The following is a 26,577-nucleotide window of genomic DNA, read 5'->3' on the forward strand; positions in this document are numbered from 1 at the left end:
TAAGGGGAGGGCCTATATAAACTTATATTCCTTAATATAGTACCTATTTTATCTATATTAAAGATAGGTATTAGATTCTTATTATACCCTTATAACTTCTTATAAAACCTATAAGACTTATTTCTACCTTAAATTCCCTTAGGTATTTTAGATAGTAACTAAGAGTAGTATTAAGAGTGTATTAATTCTTATTATAATAAAGTCCTTTTTATAATTAATATAGTATTAGCTTTTTTTATTTTAGGATAGTTTTAATATTACTTTAATTTAGTAAAATTCTAGGTTAACTATAAGGGATTATAGTTATTATATAATAGTATTATAATAGCTTCTAAAAACCCCCTAACTAATAGTAAGACGTCTTATAGTATCTAAAAGTGTAAGATAAAGTTTATTTAGTTTAATTTTATCTATCTATAATAGACCTCCTATTAGGGCTAGCTATTACTTAAAATAAATATAGAACTTAAAGAAAGACTTTTATTCCTTTTATTATAGTTAACTAGTTCTATTTTAAATAAGTTCCTATTAGTATAGGTTATTAAATACTTTATTTAAATAGTAAAGGAAATTATATAAATTAGTATTACTATATTAGCTACCCTTTTTAAAATATATAGTAACTTTTTATTAGGCTATTAGGCTAAAACTATTCTAAATATATATAAACTAGGACTTTAAAGGGCTAATAAAGTCTATATTAATTTCTAACTTATACTTAATTACCTTTTTTTAACCTTAGAATAAATCTAATTTACTATTATACTTCTCCCTAAGTAAGAGAGATTTCCTCCTAAATATATAAGTGTTATTTCCTAGTTAGATTAAGGGGGCCTAAGTAGTATAATAGGGTAGATTCCTTATACCTTATAGGGCTTAGAGTTATTCCTATATTACTTTTATCTAGGCTTATATAAGTATATTTTATTCTTATAGCATTTTATTTTATTCTTAAAGAGAATAGTATTTATTTAAAAGCTCCTTATAAGTTAGGTAGCCTTCTATTTTATATTCTTTTAGTAAAAAGAGTTAATTATTATAGACTAGCCCTAAGGCGTCTATAAATAGGCGTTATAATTATTATTAACTCTCTTAAAGAGAAGAAAGAGAAGAAATAGGAAGATAGTAAGCCTTTTCTATTTTATAGTAGTCTAGGTTTTATATAGAGTTAGTATAGAGTTTAGCTAGGGTCTTAGCGAAGTCGACCCTAAGCTCAGCTAGCTAACACTTAACCCGTACTATCTTAGTTATAATAGTGGGCTAAAGCCTAGTACCTTTATATCTATAAGTATAAGGTATTAGGAAATTCCTTAACTAACACTTATTAGCTAGCTAAAAGGAAAGTAACTAAAAAAAGAGACTTTTAAGTTAATATAACACCTTTTAAGTGCTTAAAAGACGCGTTTAGCTAGCTAGATCCTAACTTAGGACTTTATTAGTAATACGCCTATATATTATTAGATCTAAGAGATAGTAAAGTAAACCTCTCTATCTAATAGTGACCTATAACTAATTAGAAAGAACTAGTTAGTAGGATTTTTATAATAAAATAAAGAGATTAAGAACTTAAAAGATAAGAGAATTAATCTAAAAAGAGTAAATAGTGTATTAACTAATACTATTAAGGCTTTCTTTTAACTTCTTAAGATTCCTATACTATATAATATCTCTCTAAGACACTAATATAATATAGATAAGATAGGGCTTATAATAGGCCTTTAAGAGAATAACCTAGTAATAGGATTATTAGAGAAGTGAATAGCTCTAAAAAGGCAGTCTAGGTAGTACTTTTAGAGTATAATTATTAAGTATATATTAGTTATAGGTAGGAAGCTTAACCTACTAATTATCTTCTAAGGTAATAGTGTTTAATAATAGTACTTTCCTAATAACTTAAAGCCCTATACCTACTAGTATTTTAATATTATAAAGAAAGGCTAGATAAATAATAATATTACTATTTACTAGTTATAGATAATTTTTATCCCTAGGATAAAGCTATTACCTTTAAGCTATTAGTTATTAGTTATTAATAGCTATAAAAGTTATTATATAACCTAATTTCTATAAGAATATTATAATAATAATATCTATATCCTATTCCTACTAATATATAGCTCTTATATCTTTTAGCCTCTTAATATAGCTATCTTTAGGCCTATAAAGAGCTATTATAAGTTATATCTTAAAAGGCACCTAACTATTACTAACTTATCGCTATTAGGTAAAGAGCTCTTCTTATAGTATTATCTTAAGGTATAGGATCTTAGAATAACTAAAAAAAACATTCTTACTAGTTAAAGGGCGTTAGGACTTTAGTCTATTAATATTATAAAGCCCTTAATAAGTCCCCTACTTATAATAAAGCCTTAATAATATCTAATTATACTAGAAAAGCCTCTAAAAAAGCCACCTCTTATTATTATTATACTATTAAATAGCTTTAGTGTTAAAAGGTTATTTTCTAGCCTTAAACACTTATTAAAGACTTTACTAATAAGCCGCCTAATACTATAGAAGCTCTAGAAGGGAATTAATATATAGAATAGTATTATTATTATAAAGTAAACTAAGATTAATTATTTTTAGTAGGAGGTTATTAATTCCTATACTAAAAAGTGTATAAAAGTTTAGCTAAATCTAAATAGATTATTTATAATAGTTATTAAGGTTAATAATATATATTACTAGCTTAACTAGTAATTACTTAGTATAGAAGAGGCAGGCGTTATTAATTTATTAGATATTAAGATCTCTAATAATAAGGCTATTAAGGCATAATTATTTAATAATTAATTATATTTATCTATAGTTACTATAAGGCTTTTTATTCGTAGCTTTATAAGCTGTTAAGGGTGTTCCCAGGTAGGGGTGTTCCCGAGTAGGTAGCCGACGTTAATAATTTTATAGCGCGAGATAAACTAGGGGAAGATCTAAATATATAAGTCAGACTATATAATATTTAGGTCACTTAGGTCCTTAAGATTCAGGCTCTAAACTAGCACTATATTTATATACACGTCTATTAGATATACTCCCTAGATAAAATACTAGAAGGGCAGCGACCACACTATAATAAAAATAAACTTATCACTTTAAATTATTATATATAGGCAATAATAGTAATAGAGGTTATTATACTAACTTATAGAGTAAATATTATAAATGTTTTAAGTATAGTTAGCTATACTAAGGTTAAGTAGTAAATTAAGGCAGATAATAATAAAATCTTAGATACTTTATATTAGCGCTAAGTGTTTAACTACTATATATTATAGCTATCTATATATATAAGAAGATAGAGTAAGGTATAAGTAAAACTCTTTACTATCTAGCCTAGACTATTAATCTTATTTATAGATACTAAAACCCTATAAATCCTAATAAAACGCTTATTAGCTTTACTAGTAATAACTATAAAAAGTAGATATATATTAACTATCTATATAAGGACGTCTTAAATTAAGTATATAGCTACTTATATATTAACTAGCCTTATATAGCTATACTAAAAATATATAGGACTGGCAAAAAAACAGGTATAGAGTGATAGTCTACTAAAGTATTACTAGTAAGAGTGGCGATAGCAGATAAGCAGTCCGCTAAGAAAGCCTCTAGACATATTAAGGTAGTAAGACAGTTATCACTAAGGATATCACAATTCGTTAGGCGTACTAAAGGCGTTTCTACTAAGAACACCGGATATTAGTATAAGTCGGACATAAGGCCACCTCTTAAACTTCTCCACGCAACATTGCGTATAAGAGACGGGCCGATGCTCTAAGAAATCAAGGTTTCACGGCCTAATTTAACTAGCAATACATAAACGTGGTCTAAAGCAGTGTTCTATTTATTATATAGCGCTAAAATCGAGTGAAATAGATCAATACTTACGTCCTTATGAGCTGATTATCTGCTTATATTATGCTGGTCGATAGCGGAACGTTTCGATACATTACCGCTACGCTAGACGTCATTTTCTCGAGATGCCCCCCCCCCCCCCCCCCCCCCGACCTCACTCTTCCGAGTGACGTAGCAGCTCCTCCCGCCGCCGGGGACTTCGTTGCCTCATCGCCTTTCTTACGGACGTGCCAGGTGACCGAAAAACGGTCCCCGACGGCGCCAACCCGCAGTATTCGCTGTTACTTTTGCCGGGTTGGCCAAGTCTCGCGTACGAAACAAACAGTTCTTCAACCCAGCATATTGGTCAATCGGTTGACTGCTCTGATGCAGCCAGGTCAGTGTGTCCAACAACCAAGTAACTTGACTTGGTTGCTTGTGATTGGTTCATTACGTAACAGTTAACCACAAGTAACGACCTCCCCGACCAACTAAAAGTAAGGGGTTTTGCTTTACTCGGGTTAAACTGAGTTTACTCGATAGTTGCACCGAAACAACTTTTATCTCGTGGCGCCGAGGTTCGTTGATGGTTAATTGTCAAGTACTGGCATCTCTGAGCTGTTTTTAGCGAGCCCTTATGACAGTCTCGGCGTGAACACTCCGTCCCGTACCCCCTCAGAGCTGCGTACGCGAGGCTCCGCGTCAACTCCGGCGGATGGCTCGAGCGAGAAACCGCCGCCTTCTAGCTCCTCACAGGAGAGAGAAGCGCCAAAGGCCTCCCAGTATCTCTTCCCCATTAAGTGGGACAAAATCCGCTACGACAGGAAACCTGTGCCATCGATTCGATATCGTCAGCCGCATAAACGAACCATCAACTCTCGAGCCCAACCATCATCCATCTACAGACACGGTGCACAGCTGACGACCGACGGCGAAAACAAGTACTGGCTCTGCAAGTATTGCCACTTGAGCGGCCACCATAATGCGGCACTGTTTACTAGCGACAGCACAACAAGTATAATATACCATCTAAAACACCAACACAAATTAGAAGAATTTGGGTACCAGACGGCAAGGTCGGACCCCTTTACTATTGCCAAGGCCTCGGCCAGTGCGACTATGTATGTTGGTGGCCGGCGTTTGGTGTTAATGACCTGCAGTTCAAAGACGACTTTGTCGACTAGGTGGTTAGCCTTGACCTCACCTTCCGCCAAGCAACCCATCGTCGCACATATAACTTATTTGCCATATACCTGGAGGATAGCAACAAACTTCTTCTAAAAAGTCTATCAACTCTCAGCTATATGGTAAGAGAGAAGTGGTTTGGCGACGCTGGGAGACGCCTTTAGCTGAAGGAACAGCTCCACCTGACAAGGAGCAAAATTCACATCTCGACGGACACATAGACGTCAGAAGAAGGAACGAATTATCTGTCTATCGTCGCTCATTTTCTGCATGGGAATAGCAAGCTCCAGACCGCTCTGCTGGATCTTCCTCCTCTGAAGGGGCCTCACTCTGGCGAAAATATTGCCAAGGTACTAGCCACTGCTTTAGATTTCTACGAGCTGGGCCTAAGACTTGGATTCTTTATGATGGATAATGCTAGTAATAATGGCATATGCATTGAGGAGCTGTCAAGGCGGTACTCCACAATCAACCATCAGAGTCGCCTTCGGTGCGTCGGCCATATGCTTAACCTAATGGTCAAAGGACTCCTCTTTAGGCATGGCGTCAGCAAGCTGGAGAAGGAGCTCCGCTGTGCATCGGATAATAAGCGATTCGAGATATGGAGGAAGCACAGCAGCATCGGCAAACTGCATAACTTCTCTGTGTGGATCAACAGAAGTGATCAGCGACGAGAGGGACTGAAACGGTACATCCTACAGGCATACCGCGAAGGCAGCGTCGAGCACCTCTACACTAGAGTCCTAGTTAATGGCGGCATCCGTTAGAACTCTGCGTACGCCATGATTAAGAGGGCTTTAAAACTACGTCACGCAATCGATCTATTTTTCCTCAACTACAAGCACCAGGGCGATAGATATGACATCTCCCGGGATCTTCTTACCCCACAGGACTGGGTAGACCTGGACCACTTCCTTGGCATTTTAAAACCCTTTAAGGACCTAACCAAACGCATAGAGGATAGGGCGGATCAGGCAGGCCTAGAAGGATCACATAGTTCCCTGTATGAGACTCTCAAGTCGCTCAATGTTCTTTTCAAGAAGCTCCAGGAAGCTGGTAAATTTACAGACAAACACCCAGGGGTGGTATCGATATACTATTCCCATACTATTAACGCCGCTCGGGTTAAACTCGAAGAGTATTTTAGCCTCACAGATGCTACGCCCGCATACCGATGCGCAGTTGCGCTTCATCCCGCCAACAAGTTTGCTTACTTTAAGCTTGAATGGAGCCACAATAAGCAGTGGATCAGCGAGGCAAAGAGAGTGGTGCGCGAGGTGTACGCGGAATACAAGGCAGCCGCGGCCGAAGCAGACTCAGACACGTCAGGCGAGAGGCAAGACGAGGAGCTGGAGGATAGCGTGAGTTGCGAAGCGATTGCCGAGACCCTTAATCCGCTGGAAGAAGCCCGCAAGCGTCGTCGGAGGCTAGCCGCTTCGGCAACATCAGGAACGAGGGGGAGAAAGCGCGCAAAGCTGACCTCCGAGCTAGATGAATTTATAGCCAGGACAAACAAGGCGGATCTAGAGGTTGAGAATCCGCTGGACTGGTGGATCCGCCATGCGACAGACTACCCCGTATTGTCGCAAATGGCACTGGACTTTTTCAGCTGCCCAGCAATGAGTGCGGAGTGTGAGCGCGTTTTCTCGCAGACGAAAAGGATTATCACCGATGAGCGGAACCACGTTGGTTCGGATACAGTAGCAGCCATTGCATGCCAAAAGCATCTGCTTCGATCCGGTATGTTGGGCTAGTTCAGTAGTGGAAGGGGGGGGGACCTACGGAATTTATCGAGTAATCAGGCAAAGCCAACCAAGCAAGTAAAGTAATGCCTTCTAGTCAAGTAAACCAAGTAAAGCAAAGCGATGTATCAACTAGGTAAAGTAATGGGGTCAATTTTTGCCTTACTTGGTTGTTGGACACACTGGGTAGGATTGTTACAAGCTGAATATGATAGAATAGGTAAGTGGGGCCCGCCGTACGAGGCCGCTCCCCACCACCGGGGCAGTGCAACTGTACCCGCTGCCGATCGCGGTTGCGACCGCCTACGAAGAAAGTTTCAACTTTAACAGCAAGACTGTAGAGGACATTAGATTTCTTACAAATCTGCGCAAACTCTAGGTTAAGTCAAGAGGGCGACCGACTAGACAGGGTGCGTGGGACGAAATCGACTTGGACCCACACATCCACCCATCCACCTCCCCAAAGCGCCCTCCAAATGCGCATGGACGCGTCGAATCGACGCGTTATTATGTCTCTAGACGCTTTTTGAGGTGCAAGCAGTTATGAAGAAGTCAAAATCTCGTCTTCAACAAGGCAATCCATGTGCATTACCCGATCAGGCATAGTGCATCAAGAACCTGACAAGTTGTCAATCGAGGCGCCTACATAGTCTAGTCGACCTCGTCCAGGCTCAAGCTGCCTGCCACTGGAATGAGTACAACATACCGTTAAAGATCTTCCCAAAGAGTCCAAAAGACGACAGAGAATGTCTTGTATGTCTGGCAGGCTCCGAATCTGATGATCAAGGCTCTTGTATGACTGCGCTGACCACCCAAGAATGAATTCCATTTCGCAAAGCGTTGGTGGTAATCGGTGATCAGGCTTGTGACTGGCCATCCAGGCAGCCGGGCAATTAAAGCAACGAACAGGTCATCGCAATCGCACGCCAATTTGTGTACTGGGCCGTTAATTGCCAATTCCGTCATGATATGTTTATTGCGCTGACGAAAAATAAACACCATATTAATAATTCAGCTTCAGGACCCTTTCCCAACTTTTCCATGAACGTTTCGCAATCGCTCATGGGTACACTAAAATACATGCTAACTTGTATCGATTCACTCTTGTCGAGAAAACCCCCGTGTATAACTGAAACGTGCTCAGATCAAGTCGCAAAATGTCCAAAGTTCATCCTCGCCTTCCGGCGGTTCAATCTTCGGAAAGCGCGTCATTCTGTCACGTCGGCCAATTGTTTCATAAGCATCCAACAAGTCTCGAACGTTTAAAGCACAAGACCCGTCGTAGATGGAATCATCATCAGCATCCAAAAGCTTTACCCAGTGCCTCTTGTTGTCAAAGAGGTCATCAAAGGCCTTGACATCACCCCGTTTCGGTACCGTTTCCAGGTTGGACAGGACCTGGTCGTCCAGGAGGATAAACTGCCGGAAGCGCACGGTGCGGCTGAAGAAACCGATCTCCGGCTCGGTATGCACCACGTATGGCGCTGCAAAGGACTGAAAATACGCCCGAGCCTGGGCCAGGTTCGCCCCATCGAGGGCCGCGGCGTCTTCGATGAGGATGTTGTGATAGCGCGCGCGGGCCTCGCCATCCAGCTCTTCGTGGGACAGGGTCTCCCCGTCGCTCTCGCGAAGCAGCAATATGCCGTTCTCTACACAGTCATCCAGGCGCGCCATGGCCGCCGCCACGCGCTCGTCGTCCCCCGGCGCGTACGCCGTGCGCAGCACAAAGAACCCCCAGCAGCCTCGGGAGTGAGTGGTGCAGTCTGAGTTATAGAGTATATCGCTTGACAAGAGAGCGCAGATGGAGTCCTGAGCATTCTCCATCGTCCAGTGATCCACGCCTCCAAGGGAATCGCGCTCCATGCCGGTCATGGTCGGCCTGTTGCTCAGATGAGCTGGACACTGACTCTGCAGTGTGTTGTCTTGACGCTTGTCCCGCTGAGGGGCGGACGTGAGAGCGATCGTGATGAATAAACAGATGTAGAAAGGGTAAAGAATCATCCGAACTATAGTCTTGTGGAAATTTTCATGCGTGGTGTAGATGTGTGTCGAGTCTGAGTGTTGAAGCGAACGGGGGTTTGGCACACAACAATTCCAGGTTGACCCACCGCCTCACGTGTACTAGGGCTGGAATTCATGATCAAAGAGCTCTAGATACGATAAAACAAGAACTACGGCCGTCGAAATGATATAGACCTTGTGGTTTTTGGGTGGTCTTAACACAGGTGCGTATTTAGCCGCACATCTAGTGCTGGGCGGAAATCGTGGCCAGTCTTTTTTTGTAAGTGGGTTTGGCAGCTGGCCTGTCACATTTTCACAGCCACTGGTGGGCAACTTGTTGCAAGCCACCTAGCTTAACTTCATTGACATCTACAAGTAAAAAAATAAACTACATCCTCAACTGCATTTCCTGAAACTGTAAACGTGTTTCTCCAACGTCTTGCTCCCCACAACCAGGGCGCCATCCTCGGTCGCGACCGAGGCGGCGACATCCAGACACACATGAGCTGTCTGTGAAAGCTCCCATATCACTTCTGTCTCACGACTTTCGCAGAGCAGCCTTGAGAGCCTTGTCGAGCTGGAAGTCTTTGGCAGATTTTTCTGCAAGATTGAGGAGCTCCAACACCCACGCCGAATCTGGCCCCGTCAGCGGTGCCCAGACTTTCGTGCCCTCGACGGCCTCTGTTGCGACAAACTTGACGACCTTGTCCGCGAGCACGCCGAGGAAATCGATGAACCACTCGTCAAAGCGGCCTTCCATGTTCAGGTGGATGTTGTTGGCGGCATAGTAGACTGCCTCGGCCAGGCTGAGCTCCTTCTTGATGTCCTGGATGATGATTAAGAGCAGCTTGACGACCGTTGGATTGTTCAGGTACTGAAGGCTGGCAGTCACCTTTGTTGCGGAGAGTCAGCCAGAATTTGGTTGGGGACTGTTGGCCATTGTATGATCTTACCTTGCGAATGTTTTTGATGTACCTTGAGGCGCTTGCTCGGTCCCTCGTGTCTTGACGGAGCTTTTTCATGGTGCCTGGTGCGACAAGATTCTTGACGTCTTCCTTCCACAACTACAGTCACGAATTGTCAGCGTGTTTGATACCGTTCAAAAATGCAAAAATAATGTCTCACTTTGCTTTTCATATTGTTGAGACCTGACGCCGCAAGAGCAAAGACGTCGGTGTTGGTGTAGCTCCCGAGACCATTCATGAGATGATCCATGCGAGTGCTGACTTTCGTCTTCATCTTGAAAACGGTCGGACGATCCGTAACCTGTTCTTGCATGATTGTCGTCCAGAAGACCGGATCCAGCGGTGCAAAGTCGGAATCGGCGCCTGACGCGAGCTCTCCAGTCAAGGTCGACTCGATCAAGCTGCGAACGGACTGGCGTTCCACAATGTGCTCGCCTGTCACAGAGAAGCAAAGGAGATTGTCAGCATTTGTTTCTACGATATTTGGATCTAGGATTATCATCCCGCCGTGAGACTTACTGTCAAATCCCGTATTGGTAATTATGTTCACCGTGATTGTGCCGAAATCCTTACACGCCTGGCTGATGAAGTCGATCGCGCGGCTGAAAACTGAGTCGCCAGATTTCCCTTCGCCAGATGAAGGAAACTAAACATCTGTCAGAAAACCGTTGAAAAGTTTTACAACCGGCACGGTCTGAATAAAGGACTTACATCTATGTTCTTGTATGCACCGCTCACGTAGTCGCCAACCCATGGCGAAAAGACTTTCCAATCATAAGATATTACGTCGCGCGAAGATATATCCGAGTAGTGATCATCATCATCGTCGTCGTACAAGCCCATCAGGAACGCATACTCGTCATCAACTTCCGATGCGTTGCGGCCCACCAGCAGGCTGTACACGCCGCGGCCGGCCAGCCCCTCGTCGTCGTCACGGGGGCAGATGTTGTTGGAGCAGCACGGCTTCCGCCCGCACTCGCACGTCTCGTCGACCTCGCCGCCCAGGCGGGAGTTATAAAAGGTCATGGCGCAGAGCAGGCGGCCTGGGAACACGTCCAGGCCGACGCTGATGGCGGAACCGTCCTTTTGCGCAAACACGGCGAGGTTGGCTGCCGTGAGGTGCTTGAACTGGAGCGTCACGCGCGAATCCCAGACCTTGCGCGTGGCAGCAGTCGTGGAGCTGTACATGATCCTCTGGAGGCTCTTGATGATGATCGTCTGCGCGCGGCCGAGCTTGCTGTCGGCGTCGCTCGAGCACTTGGCGTCAGGCAGAAACTGGCTCAGCATGTAATCAAACTCCTGGTCATTGCTATTCATGCGCTTTTCTCTGGTTTGGTAGCCGTTCTCGCAGCACATAGCACGAGCACCGCTGCTGCATCCCCCGCCCTTTGTCTCGAGACTGACAGCGTACTTGTTGTTGGGGCAGCCTCCGAGGCACTGGCCATCGGGAAGAGATCCGGGGAATTCACCGGCGTGCTCGTACCACTCGCAGTTGCCCCACTGGAAATCCCGCTGATTATCGCAGCAGTACTTGCGCTTCTGCTTCCCGCTGCAGTCCGATCCGCCACTGCCCGAGTGAGAACTGAAGAGCTCAGTCCAGCCGTCTTTACAGCTGCCGCTGTCGCATTTTGGCCAGTCCTGGCTCCAAGCGCACGTATTCCACAGCCTCATAGGATCAAAAGCCACGCTGCACGAGGCAGCTTGATAGCCAGATCAACAGTGGGCGGAAGTTGAACCAATCTCAATGTCATTGATGGGGAGCGGGCTAGCTTTGCATTTGCCATTGTGGTGGTTATACCAACCACAATCGGGTAGATTCTTGTCGGGAGGGCAGCACAGTTGGCGCTTACCATGACCCATGCAGGATTGTAGGCTGATCATAAACTCGTTCTCGTCGCTCCGGTGCACTGGGACTGGGCATGGACCATGCAAGACTTTGTCATCGAAAGCTGCAACACAGGTCTGATGGTCATCGGCGGTGTAAGCGTTGCATCCCGAATGCCCCCATTTGGACTTGGGCCCAACACTGACATCTTTCTCTCACATCTAGGCTGGAGGTTCTGTCCAGAAGCCTGATGATCAGGGTGTGGGCTCCCTCGTGCTTGTCGACGCCATCATCGCCAACACCAAGAACGGCATCGTCACCACCCTCAAGTCGGACCACGCAACCTCGTTCCTGCTGCAAAACGTGGGCTTCTTCAACGTTGAGACCGCAGTCCAGGACAGGGCTGGCGGCCAGGTTCTCGTGGCCGGCGGCAATCAAGTCGTCCTGGACAGCTGGGGCTTTGGGCTCCTGAGCAACGCGGCCGGCGAGCTGTCGACTTTTGTCAATGGCGACGCCATCCCCGCTATGAACCGCCCCAAGGAGTTCCTGGGCAAGAGCTATGACAGCATGAAGCCCAACCTGTTTACCCGCAGGCGGCCCAAGTACTACGACGAGCCGCGAAGCAACATCATGAATGTGCGCACGCTGGGAGCTAAAGGCGACGGCAGCACGGACGATACAGCGGTTCTCAACTCCGTCCTCGAGGGCGCGGCCAATACTTCTTCTATCGTCTTCATTCCGCATGGTGTCTACATTGTCACGGATACTCTTCGCGTACCCCTTGGCTCTCGCATCATTGGTCAAGCTTGGTCCCAGATTATGGGCAAAGGCAAGACCTTCAGCGATGAGATGAGCCCCAAGGCTGTGGTGCAGGTCGGAAGGCCTGGCGACAGAGATATCGTTGAGATTCAAGATCTCTTGTTCACCGTCAATGGTGCCACTGAAGGCGCTGTCATTGTCGAATGGAATGTCCAAGAATCTACGCAGGGGTCCGCTGGTTTATGGGGTAAGACGCCCATCTTTATTTCATTCCAAGAATGAAAGGCGCTGACTTGTTTTTTACGTCTAGACTCTCATATTCGTGTCGGAGGTGCCGCTGGCTCCAATTTGCAGTACAGAGACTGCCCCAAGGGCTCCTCCTCCGCCATGAAGGACTGCAAGGCGGCCTCGGTCATGCTTCACCTCAAGCCCAACTCGACTGCCTACATCGAAAACATGTGGGCGTGGGTGGCGGACCACGACCTGGACCGCATCGACCTCGGCCAGCTGGACATTTACACCGGCCGCGGCGTGCTTGTGGAGAGCCGGCTTGCATATTTCTGGGGCACGGCGTCGGAGCACGCGGTGCTGTACCAGTACCAGCTCTCCAACGCGGCCAACATCCTCATGGGCATGATCCAGACCGAGTCGCCCTACTTCCAGCCGACACCCGCGGCGCCGTACCCTTTCAAGGCCGGTATATTCCCCAACGACCCGACGTTTGAGGACTGCGCAGGGCAGTCCGACAAGTGCGCCGTCTCGTGGGCGGCGCGCATCGTCGACTCGAGCTCCGTCTACATCCTCGGCGCCGGCCTCTACTCGTGGTTCCACAACTATGACCAGGCGTGCGTAGAGACAAACGACTGCCAGCTCCGCGGCGTCGAGGTTGAGGAGAGCTACGATGTATGGATCTACAACCTCTGCACCAAGGCGATTGTGGAGATGGTGTCGCCCAAGAACAGCGCGCCGACGCTGGCCAAGGACAACGTCAACGGCTTCCTCTCCTCGATCCTCGGCTGGCTGCAGGGGTCGCAGGACGTTTCCGGCCGGCGAAACTTCACCGGCTTTGCCGTGTATGAGCCTGATTTTGTAAAGAGGCTGGGCGTCTCGGACACTTGCGAGACGGCTCTCAAAGAGCACGTGTACTGCCATGAGCAGGTGCAGGATTTCCGGTCTCTAGACTTTCGAGGATCTCTCAACAATGTCACCCTGACGGATCTTGTCTGCGCAGACGAATGTCGCAAGAGCTTGGAAAGTTGGACAGCAAATGTCAAGACTGCATGCGCTGATGTTATAATTGCCGATGGTGTGGCGTACGCCCCAGGCATGATTATGCTCTCTGGTATGAACGAGACTTGTCTTCGTGATGAGACAACCGGAGACTACTGCAATGGTGCGTGGCCAATTTTTGATTCAATTCTTTTCTTGGTCGTTTGCGGAGTTTGAATTTCGCGGCTAACAATTGTAAGATGTCATCGACGGCTTCACAGAGGTGGACAGCATAAATGGCATGCCCATCCAGGAGCTATGCTCCTACTGCAACGTCCAACGTCTTGCAGTCATGCAGGAGACCAAGTATTCCACCTTTGATGCGCATTTCAAGAGCGAGCTGGACTATGTCAACAGCCACTGCCAGCTGAGCAAGAACACAACCGTCCCTGACCGCATCTACCCCGACACACCCGGGGACGATTCCTGCCATATGGGTGAATGGTATACTACCGAGGCCAAAATTACATGCGACGATATTTCTCTGCCGAGGAACATCTCTTCCGCATCCCTCTACCTCGCCAACCAGAACACACTCGCCACCTGCGGCACCAAGGACCCAATCCCCTCGGGCACCAAGCTCTGTATCCCGCCGTCCTGCTCGCACGTCTACCAGGTGGAGGGCAACTCGACCTGCTCCGACATTGAGATCAGGATCATCCCTTTCCCCGACATCCGCGTCGGCGACGTGAGGAAGTACAACCGCTGGGTGAATGTCGACTGTACAAACATGGACGCAGTCCGCGCCTCGTACGGAAGCACAATCTGCCTCGGCCCGCTCTTTGGCGACGCCGAGATTGGCATCAACTTTGAGGGCAACGTCGTGCCCAAGTACAGCGACGGCTACAACAGCAAATTTGCTCCTTCTCCCGAGGGTGTCGCCGTGGCGGCGGGCACGACGCGCCACTGCGGCAACTGGCATGTTGCCGAGGAGGCCGACACCTGCGTCACCATTTGCGTGGGCCAGAAGATTCCCGCGCAGCTTTTCCTCAAGGTGAACCCGTCGCTGGGCACGGATCACGGTGCCTGCTCCGAGCACCTCGAAGCCGGTAAGGCGTACTGTGTCGGGCCCAACTACGACTGGGAGGATCCCTGGAGCCCGATCGACCCCGACCCTGAGCCGACGACCACAAAGACCACCTCCACAGCAACCAGCACCTCCACGTTGCCAACGCACACGCCGTCGTTCCACGTCAGGGCCTGCTACCACAACGACTGCACCGGCGACGTGCACAACAACCTGGACATTGACGGCGACACCTGCATCAACACCGACTGCAAGGTGGCGTCGCTGGACGTCGCGGCGACGGGCCTATGCCCCGACGGCCAGGTCCAGATCAGCTACTGGGAGAAGCCCAACTGCTCGGGAGAGTGGTACGGCTACGGTTACGCCAGCAGGGGACAGTGCCGCGGGCTCTGGACCGACGGTCGGAAGCTCCAGTCGCTGCATCTGCGGTGCACGGCACCAATTACCGACTGTGTCAACCAGGGGTCCTGCACGTATGATCCGGAGCCAGCGCAGGGTCATTGTTAGATATTTCATTTAGTGGAGCTCTCGAAGTAGTTGGCAGGGGTTGAATACTTGTTGCCACCCACTGTATGAACCTGCCTTAAAGCCGACTCTTATACCTGGAACATCTGAGAAATGATACCTGGTTTCGCCCGGTCGCGTCTGGCTTGACATTCCTCCATGTTCTTAGCATCATTAGCCGCAATGATTTCCTCGCCAGTCTCTGGATGGTTCATAATAGACTCGTGGTGAGGGAAAATCTTGTTGAAACCCCAATAGAAGGTACCAGCAGCAATAAAAGAGTAAACATAACCGATATTGAAACTGTGGAAGTTGGCGTGTTAGTATGGCATCCCTCACCAAGTGAATGAAGTGCGACAGAAGAGAGACTTACAGATGTTGTCCATCCACTGACACGCCAGTGGTGCCATTGCCGGATCTCACAATGTTGTCGATGAAGCCGGGCAGAGGGGGAATGCAGCCAATGAAGAACGCGACAACGGCGCGCCAGTTGCTTCCCCACGTAAAAGAGTAGCGATAGATTCCATGGAAGTTGTACATGTCAGGAACAGATACGTTTCCGCGTCGAACGACGAAGTAACTAGCACAAGAATTAGTGGATAGAAGCATGGGAAATGGGGCTTGTATGCTAGTTAGATGTATAGGGGCGTACTCAGTAATGAGAATGGACGTCATGGGGCCTAAGAAGATGGTGTAACCGTTGAGGAAAGCAATGAACTTTTCAGCCGATGCGAGAATTTTCCACTATAGTCACGATTAGCAAGATATCGCTAGGATTACAGGCCGAAGGACAATAAACAAGTTGGTCTTACAGGAACAAAACCCCAGCTACCAAGTACAGCAGCAATCAGTTGACCACGGCGAATATTGATGTACCTAGGAGCAAACGACATAAGATCGTTGGCGGCACTGATGGAGTTGGCTGAGATGTTGATACCGAGAGTGACGATAATCAGACCAATAGCACCAAAGGCGGCGGCAGCGCGACCAGAGTGAGATCCAGATGACATCCACAAGTTGATGATGTCGATGGGGTTCCAAAGAATATCACCATACGCCGTCTCGGCGGCTGCAGCAGTGAAGATACCGAGGAGGCCAACGATAGCTACCAAGCCAGATGGTTAGCAAATTTGATGGATCGATGTATGCTAAGAGTCTACGGCGGACAAGAGAGAATCCTACTGAAGATAAAAGGGATGACGAAAGCTTGGACGTTCTGGGCGCTGGGCTTGTTGGAATATCTGGAAAAGTCGGCAATGTTCAGACCTAGGGTGGCGTAGTTGCCCAAGACGCCGTTAAGGTCTGTTTTACACAGGAGAGTGTTAGCGGCCTTCAGAGGAAATCATGATAGGAACTGAGGCATCACCCACTGCCAAAGAAAGCCCAAGCCAAAGCTGCACCCTGCAACTTGGAGCTCTGAGTAATAACAGTACTGTGGCTAATGGTACCACGAGCCTTGTGCAAGGTGTCGCCGAAAATACCCAAGAAAATGATGGGAGCGATGACGCTCTTGACGGCGAAGAAGTATTGGACCTTAGTGTAGGGGATACACAGAAAGGGAAGTTGAAGGAGGAAATAAAGCATAAAACCACACATTCCAGCTGTGGTGATGCCCTGATCAGCGGGGATGTGATTAGGGATTTTGGCAAAGCTAGGCCAAATGGCTGTGAGCAAGACGGTCATGCATTGGCCACCAGTTGTAGTTTGAACACTATGCCATCGATTAGTCTCCTGAAACTTGTGAAATGGTCGACCGGAAAAATGAACCTACCCAAGCCAGACAATGGCGAGGACACAACGGGATAGAACGACAAAGTAACTGAAAAAGTAACCGAAAGGCATGCGCGCGAGAACGGGGAATGGAGTGTGAAGCTATATCCATGTAAGTTTCCTATGTGGATATAAGACAAAGGAGACCTACAGTAGCACCCATCCTACCATTAATGGTAATGACGAAACCCATGATGGTGTTACCAAGAACACAAGCACCGATGGCCATTCTCCAGCTAAGGCCGACAGCAATCATGGAAGAAGCTGTTCGCGACAAACTGTTAGCACTAGTCCGGCGCTCTACACTAGCTCCACTGAGGAGGAAACCATTATGGCCGTGGGGAAGTTAAGTACTGACCGACCTCCCAATTGGAGACAGCCCAAGCGTCAGCCATCCAGTAGGCAACATAGGCACCCCAGCCCCAGGTACGCTTAGAGGGGGGCATGGGGTCGAAATCGGCGTTGGAGGCATTCTTGGTGGCGGCAAAGCTGCTTTCTTCCTGGCGAACCTCGAGATTGAAGTGACTGAAGCGTTGCCTGATCTCGGAGACTTCGCCTGCTCGGACAGGGTTGTAGGCGGGGGTGGGAGAAGAGCCATGCTTCTCCTTGTAAGGATAATGGTTATCGTCGGACGACATTTGGGGAAAATGACTTGGGTTAGGGTTGCTAGTCTATTGACTAAATCTGGACGGGAGATGGGAGGGAATGACAAAACAAGAGCTTGGGAGGGGTTGATGTGAGTGACGAAGGTGATAAATATGTCTATGTGTCATGAAGAGCTACTTTGCGCTACGGATGGAGGCGTTGAAAGAAGAGGAAAGTGAAACGAATAGAGGAGATAGTGTAGGAGGAAAAGCATCCGACCAGATCGACCAGTGCTGCGTATTTCACCACCGAAGTCGCTCGCGTCGTGGAGGAATGTAAGGTACACCAACATAAACTGGCGCCTGTAGAGATAAGCAACATAGATAAGCAAGTTAGTGGATCATCCGAACCAGCGTACGATATCGCGTGGGCTGCAGTCTTCCCCCAAAGTGAGGCTAGGAACGAGCTAGTCGTGTAGTGGGTCGCCCTCCTGCCCAGCGGTTGATGATAAGGAAGCCCATAAACCCCACTCCAACTTCTCCGGTTTGTCTACTGGTAGAGCTAATATCAGCTACACGCACAAATATTCTCGATATCTGGCATGTCTCGACAATGAAAATGATGCGCTTGGGTCTATGACAGTGATCGGGATGTGCATCTCAGGGACCAGATTGGTCTATTCATGATATGCCACTGGCGTTGTTAGCAGCCGGCCGTGATCAATCGAGGCTGGGGCTCTTGAATGGCAACGATGGCTGCATCGGCAATCTGGTCGTCATTCGTCAGACTATTGTGTATTTGTCCTCGCTGATAAATCTTGGCTGAAAAATGCGTAGCGTGCTGCTTATCCCTGGCGTGATGGACCAATCTGCAGATTTTACTAGACGATTCGTGAGGACCGCCGTAAGGTGCGCACGGAGTGATAGTCTCGGTCCATTCCCTGTGATGATGGGCATCTTTAGCACATACAGCACAAACTTGCGGCTTCTTCTGTTCTTCTACTTTATTGCTAGTGGTATCTCCGCATTTATAGCATTATTCTAAGTGTGGGTAATGCCTTAATACCGTTATTGCTGAGACAACACCCACGCAGGAGTACCTGTCGTCCAGAAATCGTCAAGTTTTAGAGGCCCTATTGCGTTATACAAGTAACGAGCTGTAATCTTTCGATGTCACTCAGCCAAGGGAGTCCGTGCTCAGCCTTGTAACAGCTATTCCAATAATATATTTTATTGCCTGCTCAAGAAGCTCACTTTGAATGAGAGTCAGCTTATCATTAGAGCGTTTCCTAGACCTGCACTTACATCGCTTCCACCTAGCTTCCAAGGTGCAGATGATGCCCAGCGACTTTGAAGCAGGGGTTTCCAGTTCGGTGGTAGTTGTTGCCAACTGTCTCTCTGAAATGCAATAACGCTTGCTGGTGGAAGTCGAGGCTTGCGTCAAGCATACCCTTCGAAAATGTGACGTTTCCAAGGCTGTGCAGAACCCACCCAGTGCTAGGGGCAAAGATCAGTGACTATAAAAAAGAAGGTTATGTTTGCCGAAGGTTTTGCATACAACATAGATTGACAATCGTTGGGCCCTAGCAACTCCTCCCGCTCCTGCTTCGCCGCAGTAAAACTGCGAGTGAAGAGAAATATTTGAGTACCTCACTCCACCGGCGTCTTTGAGTAGTCTGCACTTTCTCGGCCAAAGCATTATGGCTCAACCTGGGACTCTAGTATCACCGCCTTAAACTCGTTTTATTGTATAACTGAGTTCCTACGACATTCCGCGAATTCTATGTCAACTCTTGAGCTTGATCGAGTCACTCATCGACGAAAGCACAGGCTACGATATCTACAGCTCCCCCGAGTACAGAGTATCTCACTAGCTTACCACGTAGATATGTTGCATCGATTTTAACACTACCTGCGCGAGAATGTTTACGACATTGAGCACCGGAGTCTATCGTGGCCCAAGTCCCCCGACACAACCAATTCCGACACCACTTGCACAAACCCTTTCGATCTCGACAGCGACAAGACATTGAGACGCATTCTTGTCAATTTCAAGGAGGTCCTAACTTAAACTGAGTACCTCATCGCGCGGTGCCAGAGCGGCATATCAATGTTCATGAGCAGGGCTTCCGTTGCCGAATCACAACGAGCCATCGCGCAGGCTTGGCCAGTCGATCTTCTTACCTGGTTTACTCCTTTATATATCCCACTCTCTTTCATGACATCATTTTTGTAATGAACATAGATAAATCTGGCTCTGGTACGTTGAAACTTGGTACATGGTTCGCAGTATCCGTGCCTTTAGTTGCATTCCTATACGCTGCAGCTATGCTAGCCAGACGGCTTAAAATCCAGAAACTAGTACTCTAGATCGAGTAGGTAGGACAGAGGTTCCCACACTATATAGGCTAGAATTTGTTACTAGTTCTAGATATACTTTTCTAATATTCTACAAGTTCAAAATTGTTCTATTTGCTGTTTATATTTATTGATTAACTAACCATTTTAAGATGACTAATTATCAAGCCTATGTCATGCTTATTTACTTCTCCTTTATAGCTCAAAGGATAATATCATATAGCTTGAGACTACCTTGCTCCTCTCGTGTTACTCCTTGATCGATTCCATCTCAGCCACATCATGGAAGCTCCACAAGCTCGCTTCGGCCCGGTGTTCGTGTTGTAGATGCATTCGAGTACCGTCCGATTGTGGGCGAGGAAATGGCGCTGATGTCATGAACCGGTGCTGGGGATGGTTTGGGGCTCTCCAACTCAGCGATTGGACCACCTACGCTCATCACCACCTCTCCCTGGCGTTCCTCTTTTTCGTCGTTCCCTCGCCTGTATTTACGCCAAAAAAAGAACAAAATCGTCGCCAGGATCGCAACACCAGCGAAACCCCCCACCGTTCCGCCAGCTATAGCCCCAGTCGGTGTGCCCTTTGGCGCTGGTTCCGCCGATGCACTGGGGGTGGGTGAGTCGCTGCTAGCCTCCGCCCCGGTGCTGGAGGTTGTCGTGGTCGAACTAGTTGCACCTGAGCTGTCATCTGTCGATGAACCTTGGGTAGAGGTAGTCAAAGTAGTCGGAGTAGTCGAAACAATCGACGGTGTTACAGTCAGCGTTAGCGTAGTGTACTCAGTCGCCACACTTGTGGTCGCTTTCGCGTTTGATGATGTTCCGGTGAACACAATCTGGAACGACTTAGCGGTGTCGTAGCCACTGTACGACGTGAGAACTGTTGTCGCAAAATCTGACTCTCCGCAGCCGTACTGTACTAGCCCATGTGGGTAAGTATTGAGGTAGCAAACAGACGTGCCCCGACTTCAAAATAGATAGGTGTTAGCAATAATATCAGCCAGTATCTTGCGTCGACTAACCACGTATAGACATCGTTTCGATCAACACTCGGCTTTTTTGAATTGATATCGACGCATGAGGTGTAAAAAGCGCAGCCATCCGAGGTCATGGCGCAGCAGCCAACAACGCCTAGGTCAGTGTTCCAGACACAGGACGACTGCGTGGAGCACGAAGCCTGCAGGGACGCAACACCGGCAATCCTGCGCAAGTATATAAGTCAAGCTGTTTGATAGAGATTCTCAGTCGCGCAATAGGCTTACCATCCACACACGCTGACAGGATAGGAGTCGCGACGACGAAACCTGTTCGTGAGTGCCGCCGCGGTTGTCCTCGGCTGGTCCACCTTTTCGTTGGTACCGACAAGTGGCGTGGCTGCAGGTCCAATCCATGGTAGGGCCGTAGTACTGGCAGCAAGCAGGCTGACCAAGAGACCCCGTAGCGAAGCCATGAATAGTCTCGAGCGCTTTTTTAAGGTGCCTCAGAGTGTAGATGATCGTGAGAGACGGGGGAGCTACCCAAATCAATTATTGACAGGAGGATCACCTAACGACCGCGCAAAGGCAGCCGGCCGTACTGAGACTGGTGCACCATCATTGCAACAGCCCACCGCTCGCGACAAGGGTCTACATCCATTCACTGCAAGCCACCAAGCTATGACCAGTGCGGTTGGGAGCAAGGGAGCACGGGAGCTAGCGAGGGGTGGTCGTGGTGCGTGTGGTGAGCTGGCTAGCGCAGCTTTGGCGTCGGGTTGTGCCGCCGATTCCTAAATAGTTCCCCCCGGCCACGACTCTCGGGCCGAAACGCGATAAACACGCAGAGTTCCATTATTACGAAGGACCGGCCTGGTGATAATCAAACTATACACGGGTAAAAGAATTTGGACAAAAACAAGAATACGGAGTAGAGATATTATTGAACCATTTGCTATCGCACTTGTCGCATCGTACTGGCCGCCCCTGCTGAAACAGACTGCAGGCTGGCGGATCAGCTGGCTGCGGCATGCAGTTCCCGACCAGTGCAGTACTACAATGGGAATATGAGGGGTTGGAAGGGAACTTTTGATCTTGAATTTGTAACCCCAGTAAGGGATCGGCAACAGTTTTCTCGCACCCATCAACTAACTGCCTAGTTGTTCCCGGGGGACACAGTATTTCTAGTAGCTGCAAGCTGGGATCTTTCAGCTCCCCCCCAACCCCCCCCCCCGGGCTGAATCCTTCTGACGCAATAGAGCGCGGGCCACATGCATTTATCCGCAATCTCACAATCCTTTCCCCGTCCATCCAGAAATTCATCGCCTCATCAAATCCTTTTTCGGTCACGCCTCGTGCGGCGGCAAGCTCCCCGACACCAGCCTAGTGTGCAACCATCACGTTGAGGTCGGCCTCGGCTTGAAGGGTGAGATGCGTGCAGAAGTCCTAAATGCTTTATATACCCTATTACACCCAGATCAACAACCCCCCTCCCCCCAAGTTCTTAGAACAGCATCTCTATTCACAGCCTCATGGGCGCGTCGTACTGTAAAATTCAGTGTGGAGTCTCTATGGCTGGCCGCATTAGCATCAAAACGCACTACGTCCTTTGGCACGCCACAGACGTTACTCGTGGACAGGCACGTTGTGACTCCAGCGAGGCTTTCACACTCCTCAGTAGAATGAAAGTGGGCTTCATTACAGCCTATTTATATAAAAATGTTGTCAGTTTAGCTCCTAGACTTCTCCTTAGAAAACGGGCACTTACAATTGAGGCAATTTCAACGACTCGGTATGCTGTAGACTCATTAAGGAAGAATGAGCACACGGGAACAGTATCTGGCCTGTTGCCAGCTTACTTTCCGCAGTGCTCGCCTCCCCGCCAGCGGTGCAGCTACACTGGTGTCGTTCAAAACCACTGTGCATTTGACCAGCAGTCGAACTCTATTTTCAGTCCCGGTGAAGCAAACCACGCGCTGGGCTACCGCAGAGTAAGAGAAAGGGTTCAATAGCATCATCCTAATTCTGGAGAAGAAACTCGCCGAAAGTGATCGCAATATCGAGGAATTCGTCCAAATTTTGAATCAAGACCTTCGCGTGACGAAGCTCGGTGACTGGAAGGACTCCAGCGTGACCTCCTACCGCGCACCCCACCAGATGATGTTTTACTATTTACACAACAACAAATTGCCATTGGCACAGCGTCATATAAACCGTTGCTCAATTTACGCAATGAGTATAGAGTATGTCGCTACGCCGGCTCTTCCTTGAGGAGAAACACGCAGCGCAGTGACCACTGATGGTGTGCGCATTTGGGCTGACTTGCTGTTCCCAGCGGCGGAGCTGTGCACGACGTGAACAAATTCCTCCATAGACATTATGACAGGCGGCTCTCTCGTCACAGGTTACCGCTGCACCCATGGCTCCAGGTTCATTGAGGCCGCCCTGGCGCCGGACTAACTAGTCTAATGTTAATGGTACAGAAGAAGGCGTATCGGTGCATGGCCGCGCTTACAACGCGACGCCTAAGAAACGCTGAGCATGGACCAAGAGAGGGGAGCTGTTGATGAGCCTGCTACTGCTAAGAAAACCAAGCGTTAGGCTTGGACCAAGTGGGAGGACGCCGTCGATGAGCCAGCTGCCGAGAAGGCAAAAGAGGATACTAGAGGGAGTTTACGTGCAAGCTGAACTGGACTGTCCAATCAGTAGATCTTGCCATTTTGCGGACGACGAAAATATCATCAAGAAACTTCCCCGATGTCGCCTCCCTGCTACGTTTATACGGCTTTCAGTGTTCATCTTATCCCTCAGAAAATTGGTTCCGCCCCTTTATTCACATAGGAGAAGGTGCCACGGTTGTTGCTCTTAGAATTTGTTTTGGATACATTCATTAGCCAGTCTTATATTAAAGGGATGTCGCAGCTGGCCTGGTCAAGAGCCTACCCACGACCAGAACTTCATCTGCATATGGAACCTCACGCAGCCAGAGACGTCATACCGCTGCATTGCCCGCGCCTTTCGCATATTTCGCGTGCCATAAGAACCTCTCAGGGTAACGCCATAACCCCAAGCATTGTTTCCTATCCTAGCCAGGCGATTGTGTGTACTTAGTAGATTATTAGTTCTGTGGCGATGTTAGCCCGAGACGAAACATCGCTCATTAAACAACCCCACTCCACAGCGCCAGAGCCACTGGCAACGCAGGCAACGCCGAGTCCAACTACGGCCATCAGGGCAGGGGACTCTGTTCCAGGGCGGTAGATTTAACGAACTGCAACAAAGTAGTGGATAAGTTGAAGAATGCTGGCAAGGTATATTGCCCTGGCGGGAAAAGGAAAATCGTGCGGTATAAGTGGTAATGACATTTGGGCCGCTTCTTACAAAATCCGCGGCAATGGTAAGTGCGACGACTACACTCCGTGCGGGAGTTGTCACGTTGGCAGTGGATGTTTGATTTTAGCTAACTACTCCAGAAATTCAAATATATAGCCAAAAAGGCTATCCCAAAATGGCGATTTTTTTCCGCATGACTTAATCTATACCCACTATAGTTAATACAGATCGCGAACTCTACCAATAGGCTACGGCTGCGGCAGAGTAGTAATAATAACGCGTCCTCTTAGTGCTTATTGCCCCTAAAACGGATCACGACAACCAACAAATATATCGAAACGACAGTTACATTCTTAAATAGCGATTCTTTCCACTCCGTATTAACCCTAAGAATCAGCTATGCCTCGTACTGGGTACAAATCCAACAACGCCTTGTCGATTGAGCTTGATCGATGGCAGACTTTTACGCCAGGAGACGTCATCTCTGGCATGGTGCAACGCACAGCGCCTTTGGTGGACAACAATACGACCGTCACTCTGCGACTCTTCGGGAGAGCAAAGTCGAAGATTACTGTGAAGCACCAGCACGGGTCAAGCAACTACCGCAACCGGTTCAACTTCTTTGACGACAGCAGCGCTTGGACACTGTTCGAGGGTCCCCTCCAGGTGAGCAGCGACACCCAATCTTGGCGGTTCGAAGCCCAAATACCCATCAAACCTGCCGCATCAGCGCTGGCGGCCACCAAGAACCCAGACACGTCATTCTTGCCTCTTGATCCTCAGAATATTGAGGGCAGCACAATTCCAAGCGTCTTTTACTACAAGGGAGCCAACTTCTGGAGCTCCACGACGGTGATTGCTCATGTCGAGTACTACCTCGAGGCAGAGCTGAAGCCGTCCAAGGGGTCATCGTGCAATGCAACACTCCCTCTTTTCGTTTACACCCCCGGCTCATATTTATCGGCCAAAGACACTAGGTTTGATATGGTGCCGATTTCTGAGTGCCTGGAATTACCCCCTTCCCTTGTGGCGCCAAACGCACACGGTCTTGGTGCCAAGAAGAAATCCTTCTTCTCGCGCTCCAAAGTTCCAGAATTCAGGTTCAACGTCAACGTCGGTTACCCAGCACAGGTGCAGCTAGGAAATGAAATTACATTTTTCATAGGGGTCGTTCCTCTTGGAGAAGATGCAGATATCACTGAGCAGAAACCGTCCTTGACCTTTCGACTCGAGGCATTCGAGTTGACCCTTAAGTCGACCACCAACGCGGTCTGCCCAGGAACTTTTTCGCCAAAGCGAGTTGCAGTAATGGAGAAATATACTTCTAGTACGAAAGATGTTTTGAAAAACTTGGGAGATGCCATTTCGTTACCATTTGGGCTGGATTGCAAGCCGCTCAACATCGGAAATGTGCTTCAGCTTGTACTGGAGAACGACGGCATCTACGTCGCCGGACAGCGGATCGGAAAGGCGTTCAAGCCACAGCTGGCTCCCGATTTCACAACATTTTGCATAAGCCACACGCATCAGATATCTTGGGAGCTACGCGTGGAAGTATGTGGAAAAATCAGAAAGATTGCGGGCGAAGCGAGCGTCCAGCTGCTCGGCCCGAGCCGGGAGAAGATTGAGGCGACCATGTCAGAGCTGAGTGATGACGAGAAAAAAGAACGGCTTAAGCTAATAATGGGCGCAACGGAAACTGGTATAGAAGGGCTTACAGTAATAAGCGATATTGTGCAAGCTTTCGCCTCTTAATGGTTGGAGCATGGGACCAGACCGCATCCAATTGAAGGAATGATAGCGTACCGCGATACAAAGATTTCATTACCATAAGCAACACTAAATCAAATACGTTATAATTGGTTTAAATCTTTCGTCTCGGTGGTTTGTCGTTTGCTTCCGGTCACGCTGTCTTCGAAGTTTGAGTCTGACCTGCCGCCCACGATGGAAGCGATGTCAACGTTGCCATTTCCGGCATCGTCTCGTATCACACCAATAAACAGCATATTACCAGCCGCCGGGGTTGATGCATTGATATAGTACACACGACGGTGGCCCTCGTATCACTTGCAGAAATGGAAAATAGCAGAACAATGTAGATTTATGCGACCATCCGCAACCGATGGCAAGTTGCAAGTTGCGAAAAGAAGCGCAGCCAGACAAAAATTGTGATATTCTACCAATGAACTTAGAATTGGAAGACTTGGACGATTTGAAGCCATTGCGTACATGGAATCCGATCTTTTATGCCCTCGGCCTTCTGCCCTCTGCCAACAAGCTATGTAGAATGCGATGTGAGTGTGTCCACTTTTGTGTTTATACTATGGTAGTCACCGCCTCGCTGGCACGGCCACTTGGATGGATATCATTATCCAGCTCGCCATGCTCTGTTTGTAAAATAGCATGGCATCGCTGACTAAAATCGAGCGATGACTGCCCAGCAGAAGA

The 26,577-nt window shown here is 48.0% G+C and overlaps 8 protein-coding genes across 8 annotated transcripts; 3 read left to right on the forward strand and 5 right to left on the reverse strand.

Annotated features, from left to right (window-relative positions):
- Positions 1–5,807: 5,807 nt before the first annotated feature.
- LMH87_010649 (uncharacterized protein) lies at positions 5,808–7,617 on the forward strand (the record flags this gene model as incomplete). The annotated part of the gene is made up of 3 exons (XM_056199658.1): positions 5,808–6,765; positions 7,423–7,520; positions 7,585–7,617. The coding sequence occupies 3 exons, from the start codon at positions 5,808–5,810 to the stop codon at positions 7,615–7,617; spliced, it is 1,089 nt and encodes a 362-aa protein (XP_056051585.1).
- A 290-nt stretch (positions 7,618–7,907) lies between these two features.
- On the reverse strand, positions 7,908–8,639 carry LMH87_010650 (uncharacterized protein; the record flags this gene model as incomplete). The annotated part of the gene is made up of 1 exon (XM_056199660.1): positions 7,908–8,639. The coding sequence occupies one exon, from the start codon at positions 8,637–8,639 to the stop codon at positions 7,908–7,910; it is 732 nt and encodes a 243-aa protein (XP_056051586.1).
- A 667-nt stretch (positions 8,640–9,306) lies between these two features.
- LMH87_010651 (uncharacterized protein) lies at positions 9,307–11,404 on the reverse strand (the record flags this gene model as incomplete). Its single annotated transcript, XM_056199661.1, has 5 exons — positions 9,307–9,660; positions 9,722–9,832; positions 9,894–10,168; positions 10,253–10,379; positions 10,445–11,404. The coding sequence occupies 5 exons, from the start codon at positions 11,402–11,404 to the stop codon at positions 9,307–9,309; spliced, it is 1,827 nt and encodes a 608-aa protein (XP_056051587.1).
- Positions 11,405–11,698: 294 nt separating this feature from the next.
- LMH87_010652 (uncharacterized protein) lies at positions 11,699–15,120 on the forward strand (the record flags this gene model as incomplete). The annotated part of the gene is made up of 4 exons (XM_056199662.1): positions 11,699–11,713; positions 11,784–12,564; positions 12,628–13,710; positions 13,787–15,120. 4 exons carry the CDS (start codon positions 11,699–11,701, stop codon positions 15,118–15,120), a joined length of 3,213 nt encoding a protein of 1,070 aa, XP_056051588.1.
- Positions 15,121–15,209: 89 nt separating this feature from the next.
- Positions 15,210–17,525, reverse strand: LMH87_010653 (uncharacterized protein; the record flags this gene model as incomplete). Its single annotated transcript, XM_056199663.1, has 9 exons — positions 15,210–15,420; positions 15,491–15,697; positions 15,770–15,861; positions 15,930–16,222; positions 16,300–16,419; positions 16,488–16,828; positions 16,889–16,989; positions 17,039–17,151; positions 17,246–17,525. The coding sequence occupies 9 exons, from the start codon at positions 17,523–17,525 to the stop codon at positions 15,210–15,212; spliced, it is 1,758 nt and encodes a 585-aa protein (XP_056051589.1).
- A 2,584-nt stretch (positions 17,526–20,109) lies between these two features.
- LMH87_010654 (uncharacterized protein) lies at positions 20,110–21,275 on the reverse strand (the record flags this gene model as incomplete). The annotated part of the gene is made up of 4 exons (XM_056199664.1): positions 20,110–20,689; positions 20,741–20,791; positions 20,848–21,027; positions 21,088–21,275. The coding sequence occupies 4 exons, from the start codon at positions 21,273–21,275 to the stop codon at positions 20,110–20,112; spliced, it is 999 nt and encodes a 332-aa protein (XP_056051590.1).
- A 999-nt stretch (positions 21,276–22,274) lies between these two features.
- Positions 22,275–22,722, reverse strand: LMH87_010655 (uncharacterized protein; the record flags this gene model as incomplete). Its single annotated transcript, XM_056199665.1, has 4 exons — positions 22,275–22,365; positions 22,422–22,501; positions 22,565–22,593; positions 22,656–22,722. 4 exons carry the CDS (start codon positions 22,720–22,722, stop codon positions 22,275–22,277), a joined length of 267 nt encoding a protein of 88 aa, XP_056051591.1.
- Positions 22,723–24,528: 1,806 nt separating this feature from the next.
- On the forward strand, positions 24,529–25,884 carry LMH87_010656 (uncharacterized protein; the record flags this gene model as incomplete). The annotated part of the gene is made up of 1 exon (XM_056199666.1): positions 24,529–25,884. The coding sequence occupies one exon, from the start codon at positions 24,529–24,531 to the stop codon at positions 25,882–25,884; it is 1,356 nt and encodes a 451-aa protein (XP_056051592.1).
- Between the last annotated feature and the right edge of the window lie 693 nt (positions 25,885–26,577).

The sequence above is a fragment of the Akanthomyces muscarius genome, chromosome 4 (genome assembly GCF_028009165.1).
Source record: "Akanthomyces muscarius strain Ve6 chromosome 4, whole genome shotgun sequence".
Lineage (NCBI taxonomy): Eukaryota > Fungi > Ascomycota > Sordariomycetes > Hypocreales > Cordycipitaceae > Akanthomyces > Akanthomyces muscarius.